General features: G+C 44.5%; 2 protein-coding genes across 4 annotated transcripts in view; one reads left to right on the top strand and one right to left on the bottom strand.

The window, feature by feature from the left end:
- LOC311149309 (breast cancer anti-estrogen resistance protein 3-like) overlaps window positions 1-1,694 on the top strand; it is a 61,506-nt gene extending 59,812 nt beyond the window's left edge. Inside the window, exon 12 of the mRNA XM_084186447.1 lies at window positions 22-1,694. Coding sequence (XP_084042573.1) covers window positions 22-197 — 176 coding nt within the window. The 3' untranslated portion in view covers window positions 198-1,694. The remainder of the gene's footprint in view (window positions 1-21) is intronic.
- Window positions 1,695-3,031: 1,337 nt separating this feature from the next.
- The window catches only part of LOC311149310 (formin-binding protein 1-like), a 70,001-nt gene continuing 51,507 nt past the window's right edge, over window positions 3,032-21,525 (bottom strand). For 2 of the 3 annotated variants that reach the window (XM_084186449.1, XM_084186448.1), the window contains exons 3-14: window positions 19,814-19,864; window positions 17,293-17,440; window positions 15,177-15,239; window positions 12,602-12,706; window positions 12,355-12,483; window positions 12,064-12,210; window positions 9,142-9,351; window positions 7,129-7,238; window positions 6,840-6,972; window positions 6,412-6,506; window positions 5,870-6,033; window positions 3,032-5,608 (exon numbers count right to left, since the gene is read on the bottom strand). In XM_084186449.1, the coding sequence (XP_084042575.1) occupies window positions 5,430-5,608; window positions 5,870-6,033; window positions 6,412-6,506; window positions 6,840-6,972; window positions 7,129-7,238; window positions 9,142-9,351; window positions 12,064-12,210; window positions 12,355-12,483; window positions 12,602-12,706; window positions 15,177-15,239; window positions 17,293-17,440; window positions 19,814-19,864 (1,534 nt within the window). In that variant the 3' untranslated portion in view covers window positions 3,032-5,429. The remainder of the gene's footprint in view (window positions 5,609-5,869; window positions 6,034-6,411; window positions 6,507-6,839; window positions 6,973-7,128; window positions 7,239-9,141; window positions 9,352-12,063; window positions 12,211-12,354; window positions 12,484-12,601; window positions 12,707-15,176; window positions 15,240-17,292; window positions 17,441-19,813; window positions 19,865-21,525) is intronic. The other variant, XM_084186450.1, reaches the window with a different exon arrangement.

Raw genomic sequence — 21,525 nt, 5'->3', positions numbered from 1 at the left:
TGTTCCTCTTTCTGGTTGCAGATTTCCATGCTGACAAGGACCTTTTAGAGATCTGTAAAACAGACTTCCAGCTGCGTCTGCTGTGGGGCAGCAGAGGGGCGGCCGTCAACCAGACGGAGAGATACGACAAGTTCACACTCATCCTGACTGCTCTGTCCAGGAAACTGGAGCCAGCGGTCAAACACACAGAACTCTAATCAGAGCCTGTGGTAAACAGAATCTGTATTACTGAACAGTGGTTGGTCGTATGTAAAAGGACAGTCAGGCTGGTTAAGAGAGGACAAACTGTGCCCTGTATTGTCTGGGATGAGGAAGACTGTTACAGAGCGAGACTGCTGTCCTTTCTCAACCTGTCCACTGGAGGGAGTGTGAGTCAGATCCAGTTGGAACATCCCTGTCAGGACACTGATCTGAGTGTGCTGATATGAAGGGGAAATATTTCCCTCCGTGACGCAGGAGGTGGGTAGCCTGGTCCCAGATCTGTTTGTGCTCTTGCCTACTCCATTGCAGTCATTGTCAAGTCAATGGCATGACAATGAGTGTCAGGGAGTTGGCATGATAGCACAAACAGACTAGCACCCAGGCTAGGAGGGGGGCGTTTACACCATATATGTGGTAGTGTAGCCCCTTGGCCCTTAGTCATCCTTCTGTATGTTACTGAGTGGAACACACACTGACCACAGAGGACCCAAGAAGCATCTCTGAAAGTGTTTGTCAGAAGGAAATGGGTGTATGTTTGAATGTATCACTAAAGTAGTGATTGAACACCCTTGTTATAAGGGTTCAACAATGACTTTGAAAGGAGAACATAGAATGACGAGACAGAAGAAATGGAAGAATGAAAACGATTGGTCGCTATACAATAGAGGCAGTTTAACCGTATATTGTCTTAAATACTATATACTGTATGTATATTAACTAGATCTTCGACTGTCTGTTCATTGTTCCTCAGATGTGGTATATTATGAGTTCATCTGGATAATCCTGAATGGTGAAAGGTGTACATAATACATAAGCATGTGAATGCTAGACTGTAATATATTTCCCTCTTAAATATTGACTTGTAAATAGAGTTGCGTACAATTGTAATATCTTTATATGAACTATTGTGGCAAGAAATGAATAAATAGATGATGAAATTACATGCAGATGGTGTCTGACTAACAACAACAACCTTGGAACATTTCTACATTTCACAGGAAGTATTATGATGGTCTGGATTCAATCTGCATCGCAGAAGTATTGTGGAAGATCAGAGTTCTTGCTCGATTGAAATTGAAAGGCGGAGACTGCATTGACGGGAAACGCTGCATATGTCGGCTCAATCGGAAATTACCTTTACATTTTAACATGGATCTTACGCGATACGGATTGAATCCAGCCCTGTGTTGATGAAGAGCAGGCTTGCAAAATTAGGAGGGAATAAGCAGAAAAAATCCGGAATCCTCCAACCAGGATTTCTGGAAAACCAGGGGATTTACTGAAAGTTTCCGGAATTTTGCAACCCTAATGAAGTCTTCAATAAGATGCTAAATGTTCTTTGGTATGTTCATGTGTTTGTTTTATTAGAACAAAGAGAGAAAACATTTTTTTCCACAAAGTGTCTGACAACATTAAAAAGTAAAAAGAGATGTGCACAACAACATGAAGAAATAGAAGTACTGCCATTGATTATTAAAATAAGAGTCAACTGAGATTCTCATATCTACTTGTTTGCCATTAGATGAATTTGCCGCCATGCCAACTCAGCTGGGTTGGTAGATAACACAATTTGCTCCTTGCCGTGATATGCGTGAATACTTTATATCATCTTAAAGCATATTGTTAGGAGCTTTTTTGCATAATGATCAGAATTACAGCATAATGGATATGATTTAGCTCACAGTTTTAATCCAAAGTGAAAATCACATTTTTAATCGCATAACTTTTAGTTGAGGATGCTAGTGAAAAACCTACAGCATTATCTATTATCATACTTTGTCACCACTGAAGGCCACTTGCACCAAGGTGCCAAGAATACGGTCAGCACTGTTTTAGACCATTAGAGACAAGCTTGTCAAAATCCTTGTTATATTACTGATGAAGGATCGCCAGACACACACTGCAGAAATTAATGGGTTAATTCATATTCAAATCAACTACTTACACTTTGACATCCTCTCCTGATTTAGAGATCCACAATAACATGTTCATCAGGGATGTAACCAGTATTACTAGATATTGGTTGATATTGTAGGGTAGGGTAAAGGGTCTACAATACAGGCAGGTAGCCAATATCCAGAGCTTACATATTTGCTGTAAACTCCAGATATGTGGAGTCAAGCATGCACCATCATGCTCTGAAAGCCACTCAAGGGAATTTCACTGAAACGAAAGCGAGGATTTTCCCCCACTTGATTTCTGACAACACACCTATTAACCAGTTCGAGGAGAGGAGTGACGATTCAAATGAGAGCATTCATCCAGACAACGGAAATGACATGATAAACTAAGAATCACAGGATTTATATAACCTGAACTGTTCCATTTTATCTGCATTATCTTTGTTAGTGCACATTCATTAACGAAGCAGATAGGTGTTAATAAAGACATCCAATGGATGTAAGAACATAGGGTTCTTTAGGAAGTTCAGAGGTACAGTTAAAGTAAGATGAGCATATCATGATATGATAATAATGTAATTTCACAGCTTTAAGTATTTATTAAGAATTAAAGCACTGCTCGTATTAGCATTTTAATAGTGAATATTATACACTGCCAAGGGTAAAACCCTGTGTCAGTCTCATAAAAGCTACTTAACTTCTTTGATTTAAGTCCAATCACTCACCATGTCAATTATGCTCATATGCTCATATGGTCAATTATGCAAATTCACTTTCAAATTCATTCAATTCAAGACGGTTAGGACTAGGAGTATCAAAAGCATGGCTAGCTACAGTAAAGGCCTTTATTTTGTGGTAGTTCTGAACTCTACACCTCCTATAATAACATAGTGGTCACCTTACATTTGTACAAAAGGTAGCATACAGAGTCCATTTCATTCATTCATTTATTCATTGATATTCAATTCAAATGCTATAGGGCAAAAGTGCATCAGTGAAGACCATGTTCCTATTCAGAAGGTTGTTCTGACAAACAACGCATGGTTACTTTGAGCTAACGGCACGATTCTGAAAAGAGAGTCATTCGTCTGATTAAAAACCCTATAAAAAGTCACGATAAAAACACATTCAGTATGAAATAAAAGAGATGTTAATACATACAATTTAGTAATAAAACTAACTACATATATGTATACACCCACATTAATATGCATACACATGTTTATATATGTATAATCACATTCACAATTATAATATGCGCTTGAAAGAGGAACGTTATGGGAATGCAACACTCTTTCACGTGGAGACCGCACGCAGCAAGGCCCCAGGACGCTCCTGTGAGACAGAGGAGAAGAGACGCACGCGGCAGGGGTCTGGGTGGGGCCCAAAGGAGCACCACAGCAAGCCAGCGTAGACTTTGTCGGTTGGAGCCCTTGTGTGTAGCAGAGAGTGATGGAAGAGCAATCAGCAGGTCCATCCCCACTCTCAGAGTTAGTATTAAGGCAGAGACTGCAAGGAGAGTTGGAGAGTTGTTGTTGTTGAATTGCGGGTGGATGGCCTGTAATTTGTCTCAGCTCAGCCTCCAGGTTTCCTGGCCTGAGCCTGAGCTGCTGTGTGGCGACTGAATGGTTATGGAGGAGAGCCCTCTGCTGGCATGCTGATGTCACTGCACTGCCGCTCCAGCCTTCCTCTGGTCTGAGGTGCTGGTGCAGGGAGGAGGAGGAGGGGATGAAGAGGTAGGGTGAAGGGCAGGCATGCTGTTTCTAGAGTAGTACTGCTCCTACTCTGATCTGAGTGGCCATGTGGGGCCACACGAGTTACTGAACAACAGCATGACAGAGGTGATGTTCAACACACGCACAGCATGATGGGAATGTTTCGATCAACACAGAAATAAAAGAAACGGAGAGATAAAATAAACAAAAATCATGGATGAATGAAGGAGACACACAGGAAGATTAGAAGTGAACGAATGGGCGGCGGGGGCAACCACAGAGTTACAGCCAATCCACTGCATTCATCATGACCAGTCCTGTTTGACGTAATGACAGTTCATATTACGGACATGCTGAAGCACGTTAAGGTAAGGCGACCACAGGAGAGCAGCGCAGTCTGGCAGGCATTCACAACATTGGAATGAGAATGTAACAATGCAACAACAAGGCAGGCTGTTAGTGCTGGACGTCGCCTGAAGAGCAGAAACACAACATTAAGAGGTGCGTCATAGTGTAGTAGTAGTAGTAGTAGTAGTAGTAGTAGTGTATTAATTGCTTCTCTCTCATTATAAATGATGATGTTGTAAGTCGCTAACTATAAGCCCCCTCCCTGGTCCCTGATTCTTGCTGGTATGCTGCAGTGGATCGGTTACTCTGTGCTGTGTATAGACAGACAGTTTAGAATAACACTCCCTTCCTATAGAGGCACAGCTACTACCTCAGGAATCTCTGCTGCTATGGAATGATGTTAATGGCCATGGATGTGTGCATGCAAACATGCAACCTGCCAACCCCCTCCCCTCCCCGCCCAAGACAAGACCTGTCTCCCACTAGTTCCACCAGATTCAGCATGTACCCTCCACCAAAGACCTCGCCACACTGCTCCACTCAGGAACCTGCAGTCCAACAGGAGAGAGAAAGGAGAGGAGTTACTGTACCGACCCCCACCACTGGGACAGAGACAGATAGTGGACAGTAGTACACACTGAAGAACCCTGCCCCTGGGTGTAATATAGCCCTGACCACCAGAGAGCAGCATTGTTGTGAGACACAAACGAAGAAAGAAGGAGTGTCCAATTATCTTAAAGCGTAGTATCATAGTGGGCACATAGACCAGACCACTCCTTACCGGGACCGTATTACTGCATTCATGTCTTAATAGGTGGAGCAGAGCACTTAACATACAAGAATCACAACAGGTGACTGATAACATATAGACAATACAATGGGTAAAATCAGTAAGAGTCACTTTTCCTATTTCCCAAACCACTTCGATCCAAAGTAGAAAGATCTTAAAACCAGAAGAGCATTTTAACATCTACCTCTAAAAACAAAAGATACATGAATTAAAAACAACAAATCACAATCTGCCCTAAGGGGTGATGAGTCCCCTTGCCATAGAGCATGGCTATGGATATGTTGTCCTACAGACACACATAGCTTAATTCATTGATACAGAGCTCCTGTAGGGTCACTATAATACCAGGATTGTGGAGTGTTTGTTTGTCCGTGAGCTCACACAGTGAACAAAGAGAAGCTGCTGTTCAGACCAGCGCTCCCCAGAGGAGGAAGAGGGGATATGATATAGGAGGAGTCCATGCAGGTGGTCAGATCAGATGTAGGTGACCGCACCTTTGCTGTTCTTCTCCATGGCGATCTCCACGTAGGACGTGGGCACGTAGCCCTCCTCTCCGCTCTGCTTCCTGGCTCGCGTCCAGCCGTCGCCCTTGTCCTCCTCGATGATGTACAGCACCTCGTCCTCCTTCATCAACAGTGTTCCCTCGTTCTGACCTGGGAGTCAACAGCACAACACAGACCAAACACATTCTGTTAGCGCACAGAGAAAGGACCACAACACACACACACTTTACAGGAATACCACATCACATCATCTACATTCCATATTCACATTCATGCAAATACTAAAAACTGCTCCAGTGTTTGAGACAGTATCGCTAGTCGAAATGCCAACCCAGCACACATACTGTCACCACACAGTGAGACAGTGAAATGCAGAGAGAGCACCACTGGCTCTGCTGTCTTGTACTATACCATCAAAGGAGTAGAGCGCTTTGCAGTGGCCAAGGACTGGGAGCGGGTCGTCGTCGTCAAACTCATCATCAAACTCGTCTGGCTGGTGGGCCTGTCGGGGGTCTGGCTGGTGAGGGGGAGTGCGGTGCTCCTGGCTGGGGTCGTCTGTGTAACTGCCGTCAGGGCTGGAGGAGGAGGAGGAGGAGAGGGGGATGAGAGAGTCAGTGCTATCTCAGCCACTCGGGTCTAGATGGCTGAACTCAAGCTGTGGGATTCTGCTCCAGTCAGACTGTGACTGAGCCATCCGAGTCACTTTCCTTTAGAAAAACTATTACGACTCCACCCATGTTACGTTTTCAAAGACACAAAGAACAAGAATGTGTGTCATTCTATTTATATGCAAAGACATCTGGTGAACCTGCTAGATTGGATTTGTTCAATTTACGCTATGGCCCATGGGCACGTGTCACTTTCACTACAATAAATAACTCTATTACTACTATTACTATTTCTTCTACAATCTATTACTACTACATAAACAATGTGTTTCGGTGCCCTCTGACCTCTCTCTGCCGTGGGAGGCGTGATGGTTGACGTCGGCACTGGGTCTTCGATCTCCTCTTGTGCTCACCTTCCCCTCCACCTCCGACAGCCAGCTCTGTGTGAGAGTGAGAGAGTGAGTGAGTGAGTGAGTGAGTGAGAGAAGGAAATTAAGAGGTAGAAACAGTCATACTGCTGTTTACAACCCCACGATGGATACACTCATTCTTACCCCCTGAATCTCTAAGAACTCCTATCCTGTTCTACTCAGTGTGCTGTTGACAAAGGGAAGCAGTGCAAATAGTCATCCTCCAGAGGGGGATAACTCAGCACAGCAAACCTTAGCCCAGTCAATATTTCTCCAGATGTACTGTGATGCCTTTCTTGCGCTCCCCTCCACCCATTCCTCCCTCTGGCTGGGGCTTCAGGGCTCTTGGCTGGGGAGGCTTACCTCATTCTTGTGGATCTCGGAGCGCAGTTTCTCCATGTTGCACATGGTCTCGGAGATCTTGGGCTGGAGGCTCTGTGGGTCGCCCATCTGAGGATTCTTCTCATACACATCCTTCATCTTGTTCAGCGCATCTCTTCACACACATACACACAGTCACAATGTGAACACATTGTACATAAACAATTTAACAAATGACACTGACATGTCAATGAAATACTACTGGAGCAGAAACGTGGACAGTATAAAAGAGACACAGATCAGTGTTAAAGTAAGTCTTCCCATGGTCTACCTTTGGTCCACCTCTTTCTGTAGTTCTTTGCTGAGCTCGTCAATCCTAGCCTGCAGCCTCTTGCGTCTCTGTTCGGGAGGCAGATGACTGAAGTCCTCCAGTGATGGAGCCTGAAATCACATCAGTACACTGTCCAGTTACATTGACACAGTCACTCGTAGTCTCTAGAAACCTTCTCACAGCAAGAACCTACGAGAATTATACTAGGAGACCAGAGAAAGAATAGGTTTGAGAACCTCACTCTAGAACGGCGTGTAACACTAGACTTGTGCTATAGAACGCCACAAGGTGGGACAAATGCACAACTAGCTATGGCAGTCCAGATATCACACTACTGACTCACAACTTACCTTCACTGACCACTGTGTAGGTTTTGGTTACAATAGAAGAAAAGACAAAAAAATAAAAGATGGAATGGTTATCGAAACGTATGTGGCTCATGTAGGTTATTATGGTAACTAAGAGCACAGCATCACAAGGGTGTGACTATGGAAGGAGAGTTAGAGGTTGTCGGGGGTGTTTTCCTTTGGGAACAGAGTTACCCACAGTTGTCAAGAACAAAGGTAGACACAATCTGATGAGCACTATTAGTGTGTCAATCTGGGTGAAGTTATACTTGTTAATCTGTGTTATTATATTTCATTAATTGAATGGATAGCTTGATGCTACATAGTATTGGAAAGGCTATTCTCCAAGGAGAATACACTGTTCAAGATATCCTTTTAATTCCACTAAAAACAAGTTGACATCTTAAAAGCCCTCTTTAGATGATGTGATGCTATTTGAAGCAAGAAGAGGGTTGTTTCCAGGAAGTCCGTCTCTTTACTGCAGACAACCATGAATCACCTCATACATTAAGGAAATTAAACCAGGTCCTTCAGCCAGAAACCAATGAGACACACAGGGGTGACACACAATCAATGGTCTGGCACAGTAATACCACTGTGTGACATTGATTAGACTGTGTAGCCATCATTCAGTATATTGGCTGGCTCATGACGAGGTAAAGTTGACCTTCATTTCAAATCGACATACCACTGTAACCACCCCCTATCCAAATACCACCTACAGCTTCAGTATCGCTTCCTACACTTCACACAACACACTCAATAATGGCACTCCTGTGATTTCAACACCCCCTGTTCCTAACTAGAGAATAACTGATTCAAAACCAGAGACAGAAGAGAGGGAGGTGAGAAGGGAGAGAGAGAGAAAGATAAAATAATGAAATCACTGCAAACCCAAACACACTGACATGCTCTTAGTCTTACCCCTCGTTTAAGACCCCTGAAAGAGGCTATCCTGGGTTTGACCGTTCTCATTTCAGACAGACAGAAAGCTATGGGGTCACTGGCAAATTTAGGAGACTGACAGTGGCTGGCGGTAGCCAAGTCGGGGCGGTGGGGAGCAGGGGGAGGAGAGGAGGGGGGAGACTGGGACAACAAAAAAGAGGTGATCAACCTCCAAACTTTTAGAACTAGGAACATATTGTAACGATTGAACATAAACTCATGGTGTTGTGTCTATATAAGTGATAAGCAGAGGTAAAAAAGTGGTTATCCAACGTATTATCCCACAAAACAAATCTCAACAGGAGAAACTCCAGGTAAGCAAGATCATGCAAGACGAAATTTGAGAGACCCTCGGGTGAGAAACAAGAATGGACATCAGACGAGCAGGCAAATCAAAGTCAATATGAGCACCAACACCCCTTGTATTAGACAAGTCATTTGAAATGGTGAGCTACTCTCACACAAACCTACAACAAGTTATAGATGAATAGACGGTATCGCCTTTGGCAGGTCAAAGTGTAGTGATTTAGGCAATGAGATAGACAATGCTAGATTTAGGTGACTGTTATAAAACACAGCTACCGTAAGGTATAAACCTACCAGTGGACTCTGTTATGAGAAAAAAAACAGACAAAAATCAGTGAGTGGGCATTAATACAAGTAGTTCACTATTGAAACAGTGAGCAAAGGTCTTGATAGCTGGTGATGATGAATCTCTCACCTTGGGCTTTTTCCCAAAGAGCCACAGTTTGTTCTTGGCCGCCTTGCTGATCGAGTGTTTGGGGTCTGGCTTGACCCCCCCCTCGTTCTTGGGGGTGCTGATAGTGTTGTCTGAGCCCGTCCGGGAGAGGTTCTGACTGTAGTCCTCAAACGGGAAGTCCCCTGGAGGCTCAAAGCCCGACTTAAACGACTCCACTACAATCGCTGAGTCCTGACAGAGAGAGAAGAGAAAGAGAGCATGAGACTGCATGACAGTGAACATCAATCAAACATTACAGACTGACATTTCTTTAAAATGATGTTTTCTGGGACACCATGACCACAGTGTAAAGCACAGCTCAGCCCCTGGTGGAAACCACAGGGTAGCATGCGCTGTGTGCATAAAGAAGAATCAAAGGAAAACATGTCACACTGAGTGGGAACAACTCTGCTCAGCTGGCTCCAGCAGTAGCAACAGCCAGGCTGTATGTAGGCCCATGGGTGGGAAGGGGAGAGGAGGCTCTGCCTGCCGGGGCCAGCCAGCAACACAAACACTGGAGGAGACAGAGGCCAGAGGCTGGAAATTAGGCAGGGGCTAACTGATACACCACAGCTAGCATGCTAGCAGATGCCCATAGTCTTCCAGTCATTGTGCTAATGCTAGTAGGCATTGGCTGACGAGACTTCCTCTAACCTCCTTCATACTGGACACAGAGACAATAAAATGGTATCCACCAGTTCAGCTGACTCTGGGGCAGTAGATAAAGGGCCTCATTGCCAAAATCCCAAAGTATCCCTTTAACACTAGAACCGCCCGGCCTTTCAGCACCCGATAGAGAACGTTGCCGGGCGTCCTCTTCAGCACCCGATAGAGAACGTTGCCGGGCGTCCTCTTCAGCATATGCATCAGATGCATATCAACCTACAAGGTGCGCAAACATAAGCACCAAAGTTTGATAAATAGTGCATAAACTATTGGAAAGGATAAATTGCATGAAGAAATATTAGTGAAAATATATCCATGTAAAAATATAACAACAATAGCTATTTGTTTAGATAGTCTAGGATATGTTTTGTATAATTCTACAAAGTCCTGGTGGAAAAACGTAGGCCTATAGCCTATTTGACACCACTTCCAGCCAATGACGCATCAACATTCTAACAATCTAATAAATACATTTCCTACATGCTATCGGAAGAATAATCATTTGGTTGTGTGTATGAAGGTCTTAGGTAACATTCGAATACTAAAAAACAATTATTTCAAAAGAACATAATAGCATTTTCATTAGTTTGTGTTACTCTAGGCCAGAGGTGTCAAACTCATTCCATGGAGGGCCTAGTGTCTGCTGGTTTTTGTTTTTTCCTTTCAATTAAGACCTAGACAACCAGGTGAGGGGAGTTCTTTACCAATTAGTGACCTTAATTCATCAATCAAGTACAAGGGAGTAGCGAAAACCCGCAGACACTCGGCCCTCTGTGGAATGAGTTTGACACGTGTGCTTCTAGGCTATAAGTAAAAACGAAAAACTACTAATTCAAGAGTTCAATCCATCACAAAGAAATCCATTATAATTTCGTTTTGGAAGGTCTAAAGAAACATTGTGGAAATAAGAAGATTTATTTAAAAAATAAAAGCATATTTTAAGTTTATTATGTTACTAGTCTTTGCCTAGTTGCCAGTGCAATGCTGCCACACAAGCAGTCATGTGCATGGACAGCGCTGATATTCTTGGAAAAAGTGATATTTGGAAATAGAGCTGCACCTCTTGAATTTTGAGAGTTAGTTGACAAAGGTAAGTGTCATAGAAACTGCAGAATATGCTCTTTCTGATACTATACACAAATCTAAACGTTTTACCTGAATGTGACTGTAGGAGGATTTGATAAAGTGGTGCTCCTTTCCCTGCATCTGTCAATTCCAAGCTGCGCCCATCTCTTCATGTACAATTTGACAACTGATAATATTGTCACTCATCAGACTAATGTCAATTTAATATGGTCTTTAGTTTGGGTATAGTTTAGGTGTAGTTTCGATGGGCCGGCTGGTCAGGCTGGTCAGGCTGACTGGCATCGTTTGCTTCCCCTCACTCATCAACTCGGAAAGAGTCAAGGATATGTTTTGCATTATTCTAAAGGCCTACTGTAACACATAACATGTTTTCATTTCCCACAATACATTTTATTAGTAATAGAGTTATAGTAAATAAAACAGTCCCATAACAGCTTCTTTTTACAAAGTAAAACGTAAAAGAAAATGGTAGCAACCCGCAAGGTGCGCCGACAAATTATTAACATGAGTGCCAACGCTGATAAATAGGCATATAAACTCAACATTACACAACTGTTGTTCTAAATTAAATCAACCTCTTCACCCTCCTTATCATTCAGTTAGGCCTAATTGAAATTAAATTGTGAAGTAACGTGCACAATTATCTCCCATTCATCCATGTAATTCATTCAGTGAGGGGAGAGAGACACAATAGCACCTGGCTGGGTACCAACGTCCTACAGCGCAAGTTGGTGAAAAGGTTCAATACTTTGAAAATGAGCAATGTAAAATACAAACATTTTGTAAAAGTCAGGGAAGGAGCAAGAGGTTGCATTTTGTTTTAGCATATTTTTTATTTATTTACTAAATCAAACATCAGTGGCCGTTGGCCTATGGCGTTCCAGTGTTTAGAGAGCCCAGGGAGCCATTGCCTCACCGCTGGCCTGGCTGCTGGGTGGATGACTAACTACTGGTCCTGCTCCACCCATGCCATGAGCTGCCTCCGCTCTGTACCCTGCGCTAAAGTCACCATGCTAAAGCATAGACTTGTGTACACCCTGCTCCAAATTATAGAACACTGTGCTATATGCTTATGCTATAGGGAATCATGCTACTGTGTAGGCCACCATACCATAGTGCATCATGCTATAGGGCACCATGCTCCAGACCCACCTTGCGTTGGTCCACAGCCTTGGCAGCAGTCACCATGCCCTCCAGACACTTAGAGATGATGGGGATGACTCTGCGCTCCACGTCGGCAAAGCTCCGGTACGTCTCTCCCAGCTTCACTGTTCGCCTCTCGTCCATGTCCTGCAGGTTCTGGAGAGGTGGGAACACACACACAGTGACTTCTGACCTTTTGGTCTCCTGTTAGCCAATTACAGCTCAGAGTTCCATCTCTCCGGCCAATGCGGGATGAGACAGAAGTTGGAGCCTGGAGGAGAATGGCTGGCCGTGGCTTACCTTGAATATCTGTGGAATGGCCACGTTGAAATGTTTCCACTGCTCCCCGTTAAAGTTCTGCAGCTGAGCAGCGTACTCATTCTTACTCTCGTCTGCAGAGTGTGTGCGCAGGTACAACTGGGACTTTGCCTGCAGTGGACAAGAGGGAAAATTCAGGACCACTCAACATACACGGCAAAGGACAACCTCCGAGGTGTATGGGTGTAGGTAGTGTACATGTCATGGCTCAAGCCAGGTCAGGACGTACCTTTTCTACCTCTGACTTGGTGGCGTTGATGTCGTTGTCTAACCTGTCGTAGCTGATCTGTGATTTCTCTGCCTCCTTACACTCCCGCTCAAACTTCTTCTTGCTCTAAGAAAGTCAAATGGGAGATTGAGATTATTAGTCAAGACATTTTGACCTCTTCTCAAAACCAAGAGTCATCCTGCCTCGTAATGAATGCAAGCCTCTACTATTTCTACAGGACATACAGTGGGGAGAACAAGTATTTGATACACTGCCGATTTTGCAGGTTTTCCTACATACAAAGCATGTAGAGGTCTGTAATTTTTTTATCATAGGTACACTTCAACTGTGAGAGACGGAATCTAAAACAAAAATCCAGAAAATCACATTGTATGATTTTTAAGTACGGTAACTAATTTGCATTTTATTGCATGACATAAGTATTTGATACATCAGAAAAGCAGAACTTAATATTTGGTACAGAAACCTGTTTGCAATTACAGAGATCATACGTTTCCTGTAGGTCTTGACCAGGTTTGTATACACTGCAGCAGGGATTTTGGCCCACTCCTCCATACAGACCTTCTCCAGATCCTTCAGGTTTCGGGGCTGTCACTGGGCAATACGGACTTTCAGCTCCCTCCAAAGATTTTCTATTGGGTTCAGGTCTGGAGACTGGCTAGGCCACTCCAGGACCTTGAGATGCTTCTTACGGAGCCACTCCTTAGTTGCCCCGGCTGTGTGTTTCGGGTCGTTGTCATGCTGGAAGACCCAGCCACAACCCATCTTCAATGCTCTTACTGAGGGAAGGAGGTTGTTGGCCAAGATCTCTCGATACATGGCCCCATCCATCCTCCCCTCAATACGGTGCAGTCGTCCTGTCCCCTTTGCAGAAAAGCATCCCCAAAGAATGATGTTTCCACCTCCATGCTTCACGGTTGGGATGGTGTTCTTGGGGTTGTACTCATCCTTCTTCTTCCTCCAAACACGGCGAGTGGAGTTTAGACCAAAAAGCTATATTTTTGTCTCATCAGACCACATGACCTTCTCCCATTCCTTCTCTGGATCATCCAGATGGTCATTGGCAAACTTCAGACGGGCCTGGACATGCGCTGGCTTGAGCAGGGGGACCTTGCGTGCGCTGCAGGATTTTAATCCATGACGGCGTAGTGTGTTACTAATGGTTTTCTTTGAGACTGTGGTCCCAGCTCTCTTCAGGTCATTGACCAGGTCCTGCCGTGTAGTTCTGGGCTGATCCCTCACCTTCCTTATGATCATTGATGCCCCACGAGGTGAGATCTTGCATGGAGCCCCAGACTGAGGGTGATTGACCGTCATCTTGAACTTCTTCCATTTTCTAATAATTGCGCCAACAGTTGTTGCCTTCTCACCAAGCTGCTTGCCTATTGTCCTGTAGCCCATCCCAGCCTTGTGCAGGTCTACAACTTTATCCCTGATGTCCTTACACAGCTCTCTGGTCTTGGCCATTGTGGAGAGGTTGGAGTCTGTTTGATTGAGTGTGTGGAGAGGTGTCTTTTATACAGGTAACGAGTTCAAACAGGTGCAGTTAATACAGGTAATGAGTGGAGAACAGGAGGGCTTCTTAAAGAAAAACTAACAGGTCTGTGAGAGCCGGAATTCTTACTGGTTGGTAGGTGATCAAATACTTATGTCATGCAATAAAATGCAAATTAATTACTTAAAAATCATACAATGTGATTTTCTGGCTTTTTGTTTTAGATTCCGTCTCTCACAGTTGAAGTGTACCTATGATAAAAATGACAGACCTCTACATGCTTTGTAAGTAGGAAAACCTGCAAAATCGGCAGTGTATCAAATACTTGTTCTCCCCACTGTAGATAGGAGAGCAAAACAGAGCAGAAGCACTATTTATTGTGGTTAATAAACAGGCAGCAGTGCAAACAAAAAACCTCTAAAGAAATGTATGCTCTCGTCCTGCCAGAACATCTGTGCTGCATTACGTGACAGTGCAACAAAGAGGAATACCTAAGGCATTACAACGCTGCCATTCTCAATGCGAGAATAATTCAGCCTTTGAAAATGTGACTCACAGGCAAACTGCAAAGGCATGAAATGCAGGAATACTTCTCTCATCAGTGTGTGTGTGTGTGTGCCCATGTGCTCTTTTATGTATGCATCTTCCTGTGTGTGTGTGTGTGTGTGTGTGTGTGTGTATGCAGTCCTTTAAATGTGTGTGTGTTTATGCAGTCCTTTAAATGTATGTCTATGTGTGTGTGTGTGTGTGTGTGTGTGTGTTTATGCGTTTATGCAGTCCTATAAATGTATGTCTATGTGTGTGTGTGTGTGTGTGTGTCTGTGTGTGTGTCTGTGTGTGTGTGTGTGTGTGTGTGCGCAGATGTAAATGGAGATCCTCTTGGCCCTCTCTCACACGCGGCCCAGCAGGACTGAGCGTCTAGCTGTCGGCAGAGGGGAGCAGGTCCCTGCTGGTGGTCCACGTGTCACGCAGGCCTCCTGCCCTGCGAGGGGCCTTCCCTGTCCCCGCCGTGCCCTGTGCCACGTGGCCCTCCCTCCCTCCATCCCTTCTCTTCTTCCCTGCCTCCTCTCACACACTCACATTGTCCATATGTTTCCAACACTGGTCCAGATACTGCTGAGCCTTCCTGCCCTCCTGGAGGTGCTGTGGAGTCAACACACACAAACATACAGATGTACTATCTTAATTTGACTAGTTTCTCACAGCGGGAAAATAATCCTGCAGCAACAGGAAATGTGAATTATTATGTGGATTATAATTAATGGACAATTTTGTGTAGGGTTTGATACATATTTAGTTAGGATAAATCAAGTATGACATTTTAAAGTGGAAATTACAAACCTTAGAAGCCTTTTTAAACTTTGAATACCCTACAATTTGCATGTCCTGCTGCACATTAAAATTATCTGCGACAACAGTGATCAAATTAAGATAGCACACCAGTATGAACAGGAGGATCTCAATACACACGTACAGTTGAAGTCGGAAGTTTACATACACCTTAGCCAAATACATTTAAACTCAGTTTTTCACAATTCCTGACATTTAATCCTAGTAAAAATTCCCTGTCTTAGGTCAGTTAGGATCACCACTTTATTTAAAGAATGTGAAATGTCTGAATAGAAGTAGAGTGAATGATTCATTTCAGCTTTTATTTATTTCATCACATTCCCAGTGGGTCAGAAGTTTACATACACTCAATTAGTATTTGGTAGCATTGCCTTTAAATTGTTTAACTTGGGTCAAACGTTTCGGGTAGCCTTCCACAAGCTTCCCACAATAAGTTGGGTGAATTTTGGCCCATTCCTCCTGACAGAGCTGGTGTAACTGAGTCAGGTTTGTAGGCCTCCTTGCTCGCACACACTTTTTCAGTTCTGCCCACAAATGTTCTATAGGATTGAGGTCAGGGCTTTGTGATGGCCACTCCAATACCTTGACTTTGTTGTCCTTAAGCCATTTTGCCACAACTTTGGAAGTATGCTTGGGGTCATTGTCCAGTTGGAAGACCCATTTGCGACCAAGCTTTAACTTCCTGACTGATGTCTTGAGATGTTGCTTCAATATATCCACATAATTTTCCTCCCTCATGATGCCATCTATTTTGTGAAGTGCACCAGTCCCTCCTGCAGCAAAGCACCCCCACAGCATGATGCTGCCACCCCCGTGCTTCACGGTTGGGATGGTGTTCTTCGGCTTGCAAGCCGCCCCCCTTTTCCTCCAAACATAACGATGGTCATTATGGCCAAACAGTTCTATTTTTGTTTCATCAGACTAGAGGACATTTCTCCAAAAAGTACGATCTTTGTACGCATGTGCAGTTGCATACCGTAGTCTGGCTTTTTTATGGCGGTTTTGGAGCAGTGGCTTCTTCCTTGCTGAGCGGCCTTTCAGGTTATGTCGATATAGGACTCGTTTTACTGTGGATATAGATACTTTTGTACCGGTTTCCTCCAGCATCTTCACAAGGTCCTTTGCTGTTGTTCTGGGATTGATTTGCACTTTTCGCACCAAAGTACGTTCATCTCTAGGAGACAGAACGCGCCTCCTTCCTGAGTGGTATGACGGATGCGTGGTCCCATGGTGTTTATACTTGCGTACTATTGTTTGTACAGATGAACGTGGTACCTTCAGGCGTTTGGAAATTGCTCCCAAGGATGAACCAGACTTGAGGTCTACAGTTATTTTTCTGAGGTCTTGGCTGATTTCTTTTGATTTTCCTATGATGTCAAGCAAAGAGGCACTGAGTTTGAAGGTAGGCCTTGAAATACATCAACAGGTACACTTCCAATTGACTCAAATGATGTCAATTCGCCTATCAGAAGCTTCTAAAGCCATGACATCAATTTTTGAATTTTCCAAGCTGTTTAAAGGCACAGTCAACTTAGTGTATGTAAACTTCTGACCCACTGGAATTGTGATACAGTGAATTATAAGTGAAATAATCTGTCTGTAAACAATTGTTGGAAAAATTATTCATGCACAAAGTTTGTTAAAAATACATTTGTGGAGTGGTTGAAAAACGAGTTTTCATGACTCCAACGTAAGTGTATGTAAACTTCCGACTTCAACTATATAACTTACTCACTACGGCATAGACAAAATAACCAAACTATACACAACGTAACCACACTGTACATAATGAAGGCCTGCAATACGTACAACCAGGGATTAGTGTCCTACTAGTAAAGCCACTCACGTGTTTCCTCTCTGACTTGAGGTCCTGTGAATACCTCATCAGCTCTCCGTACACATTGTGTCCCATCTCCTCGGCCACTACCTCCCTCTGCCCAGCGTAGTCATTCAGCTCATTCAGGATGGAGTAGAACGACACGCACGACGAGAACCTGAACACACAGGACAGGATACTCAACACTTGAGGTAAGCATTTATACTGGCCTCGGCCCTAGGGCACAGCAAACAAGGGTACTAGCAAGTGAAGTTTGACAAATGTATTTGTATGGATAGAGGGTAAGACAGAGAGAGATCCATGCTGTGGAACCCCTCCGATGGCAGTGGTTATGGCCAGGGCTATAATATGGTCGGTCCTATTCTGGACCTAGGCTCTGATTAAAAAGAGAGACCAGCTCCCTCTGTATCACACAGAGAGGAGGACGCCTAGTGGGAGCTAGAAGGCCAATAACATGCCGGACTCTGTATTCATATTGATAACAGGCCCACCTCCTCCTTAGTGACGTTACCATCACACTTTATTAGAATTCTCCTAAACCTCCACCCCCCCCCACATACACGCATCCACTGAGGAAGGACCAAGGAAGGTGGGACAGGGACATATGTTATGTATCCCTTAGAGGGCCTCCCTCACTCACTCCAGCCCTCCCTCCCTCGTCCTGTCCGGTTACAGTACCAGTGTTAGGAATTAGGACACAGGGCCAAATGATGCAAGGATAATGTAATTAATTAGGGGGAGGGTTTCAGAGAATTCAGAGGGTGGTGTCCCAACCATAGCCTGTCTTAAATATGTCCACTGTAAATATCAGTGCTGTGAGGCTGAGGCTAAAGGGAGCCAGCTCTCGCTCTCTCCCTCCTTCCCTCAGTCTCTCCCTCCTTCCCCCTCCCCCTCTCCCTCTCCTTCCCTCACAGCCCTTTCCTTTGATATCATTACTGTGCATTAGCAGCCAATAATGTCACCGTGGAGTGGCCAAGCACTGTGACCGTACATCAGAGCCAGATATTCTACACAGCTGTAGGACTTGCTAACTCTGTTACAGTGAGGGAAAAAAGTATTTGATCCCCTGCTGATTTTGTACGTTTGCCCACTGACAAAGAAATGATCAGTCTATAATTTTAATGGTAGGTTTATTTGAACAGTGAGAGACAGAATAACAACAAAAAAATCCAGAAATAAGATTGTAGACCTACACAAGGCTGGAATGGCCTACAAGACCATCACCAAGCAGCTTGGTGAGAAGGTGACAACAGTTGGTGCAATTATTCGCAAATGGAAGAAACACAAAAGACCTGTCAATCTCCCTCGGCCTGGGGCTCCATGCAAGATCTCACCTTGTGGAGTTGCAATGATCATGAGAACGGTGAGGAATCAGCCCAGAACTACACGGGAGGATCTTGTCAATGATCTCAAGGCAGCTGGGACCATAGTCACCAAGAAAACAATTGGTAACACACTACGCCGTGAAGGACTGAAATCCTGCAGTGCCCGCAAGTTCCCCCTGCTCAAGAAAGCACATATACAGGCCCGTCTGAAGTTTGCCAATGAACATCTGAATGATTCAGAGGAGAACTGGGTGAAAGTGTTGTGGTCAGATGAGACCAAAATGGAGCTCTTTGGCATCAACTCAACTCGCCGTGTTTGGAGTAGGAGGAATGCTGCCTATGACCCCAAGAACACCATACCCACCGTCAAACATGGAGGTGGAAACATTATGCTTTGGGGGTGTTTTTCTGCTAAGGGGACAGGACAACTTCACCGCATCAAAGGGACGATGGATGGGGCCATGTACCATCAAATCTTGGGTGAGAACCTCCTTCCCTCAGCCAGGGCATTGAAAATGGGTCATGGATGGGTATTCCAGCATGACAATGACCCAAAACACACGGCCAAGGCAACAAAGGAGTGGCTCAAGAAGAAGCACATTAAGGTCCTGGAGTGGCCTAGCCAGTCTCCAGACCTTAATCCCATAGAAAATCTGTGGAGGGAGCTGAAGGTTCGAGTTGCCAAACGTCAGCCTCGAAACCTTAATGACTTGGAGAAGATCTGCAAAGAGGAGTGGAACAAAATCCCTCCTGAGATGTGTGCAAACCTGGTGGCCAACTACAAGAAACATCTGACCTCTGTGATTGCCAACAAGGGTTTTTGCCACCAAGTACTGTCATGTTTTGCAGAGGGGTCAAATACTTATTTCCCTCATTAAAATGCAAATCAATTTATAACATTTTTGACATGCGTTTTTCTGGATTTTTGTCTCTCACTTTTCAAATAAACCTACCATTAAAATGATAGACTGATCAAGTCTTTGTCAGTGGGCAAACGTACAAAATCAGCAGGGGATCAAATACTATTTTCCCTCACTGTACTCTATTCTATGGAAGCAATTATACATTTAAAAAGTGCTGGGTTGCCATGGCAGTCCGTGTTTGTTGATGACAGGTCTAGTTGAAAGGCCCTGTGTGTGTGGTATAAAGCTGATACCGCTCACAGGTTGTTAACCATTTAATAAAACTGGGGCTAATCTACTTGCCTAGGTTCCTCCTCTTTGGAGCGCTTGGGACAGTACTTCTTCACCAGGTTCCTGTGAGGGGAGAGGAGACAGATGGTCAGAGACAGATAAGAGTGACAGACAGCTGCCTTTTTCACTCTCCAAGGCAGGAGCACATTAACCAAAATTACACAGATTTTTCATTATTTCAATAATTCCTGTATGTGAATATGAGGAAGTGATATGCTGAGATCGCTCAGTTAGTTTCCCTCAGTTAGATGCTCCTCTGAGACAGAGAGAGACTAGATAAAAGTAGGTCAGACTGACACAGATAACCTGGTACTGTGTGATATTCCTACTCTCTCCTCTGTTGTTCCCAACAGAACACATGCAGGAGGAGCAACACAAAGAAATGGTTCTCTTTGATAAAGTAGTCCCTCTGGAGAGGGGCTCCTGTAGTGTGGGGCGGTGCTGTGGGGCTCTTCAGGCATCGCTCCGGTTCCACTCGCTCTTCAGGGATGAATAGAGGAGGAATACAGAGAGGTTTTCAGAACTTGCCGCCGCCGTGCCCCCTCCTCCAATCAGCCCCCACTGAGCCCAACTAATGATGTCTGGTGCTTCCACCAAACAGCACTCTGTTTCCCCATCCTGGGGAGCAGGGGAGTAGCTCCCTGCACACACAGACTGATAAACATCAGCCTTGCCTGGTGCCGCTCTATGATTCACACAGAACAATACCTGAACACAGACAGACTGTCCAGGGAGTCAGGGACGGGGGAGAAATACCTCTACAGAAACGGTAGGGAGAGAAGGAGTGCTGGAAATGGTAGAAAATACTCATTCCACCCACAGCGTGAAGCCTATCAGCGTCTAACGCACGTTTTAAGAATGCATGAAGGCAAAATCACTGAGCTCTTCTTCTTCAGCCCATGATTCATAGCTGGTTCAATTATTCACTGGGTTACACACGCCGTGACTAAACATCCCCAGTTTAATAGGTTAGTCGTCATTCACACTCATCTCCTTAAATAAAAAAATCTTCAGCGTATTGATGCTGTAACTAGGCAACACTCAAAGGGGGGTGTAGAGCCTCCTGGCGGGTGCAGAGGCCACAGCTGGAGCCTCTACGTTACCAGGCAGTGACGATGACAGCTCCAGGGGGACTGCGCTGGGGGTCGGAGGGACACGGGGGTGTTTCTAAATCTTACTAACAGAGATACTTACGGCAGGTTGCATTTTATGTGGGCTTGAATGTGCCTATATGACATCTAATACCGGATGAGGCACCAGTTATTCACAAACAAGTATAGAAAAATACATTAAATTAAATGTGTTAGCAGCAACCATTTTTTCCAGACTGCATTTATTTCATTGGGGAAACAAACCAGTTTAATAAAACTGATCACGTGAGAGGAAAGGACAGTGAGCGTCATGCTCTGTCAGCCATGGCAGCAGCTCCGAGTAGAGGGGACAATTAAGCAGGAAGCAAAGGTGTGAAGTTGAACCCCATCATGTCATGGTCATCATGTCATGCTGACGTCACACGTGTGTGTGGGCAGGTTCAGTGAGTGGTCACCTATGGTTTACGAACCTAGCCTAAACAGTATCTTCCTATTCCCAGCCTAATCTTGTTAAACCAGTGGTCTCACAATCTAATTCAAGAACTGGTAGAATGTCGTTTTAGAACTCCTTGTTAGGGGTTTTGCTCCTTGGTAGATTTGCTCCAAAAGGTTATAACACATGGATGTCAGGGA

Source organism: Coregonus lavaretus, assembly GCF_964263955.1.
Source record: "Coregonus lavaretus genome assembly, chromosome: 21".
In the NCBI taxonomy this organism is placed as follows: Eukaryota; Metazoa; Chordata; class Actinopteri; order Salmoniformes; family Salmonidae; genus Coregonus; species Coregonus lavaretus.
This window is presented reverse-complemented; position numbering and strand designations above follow the sequence as displayed.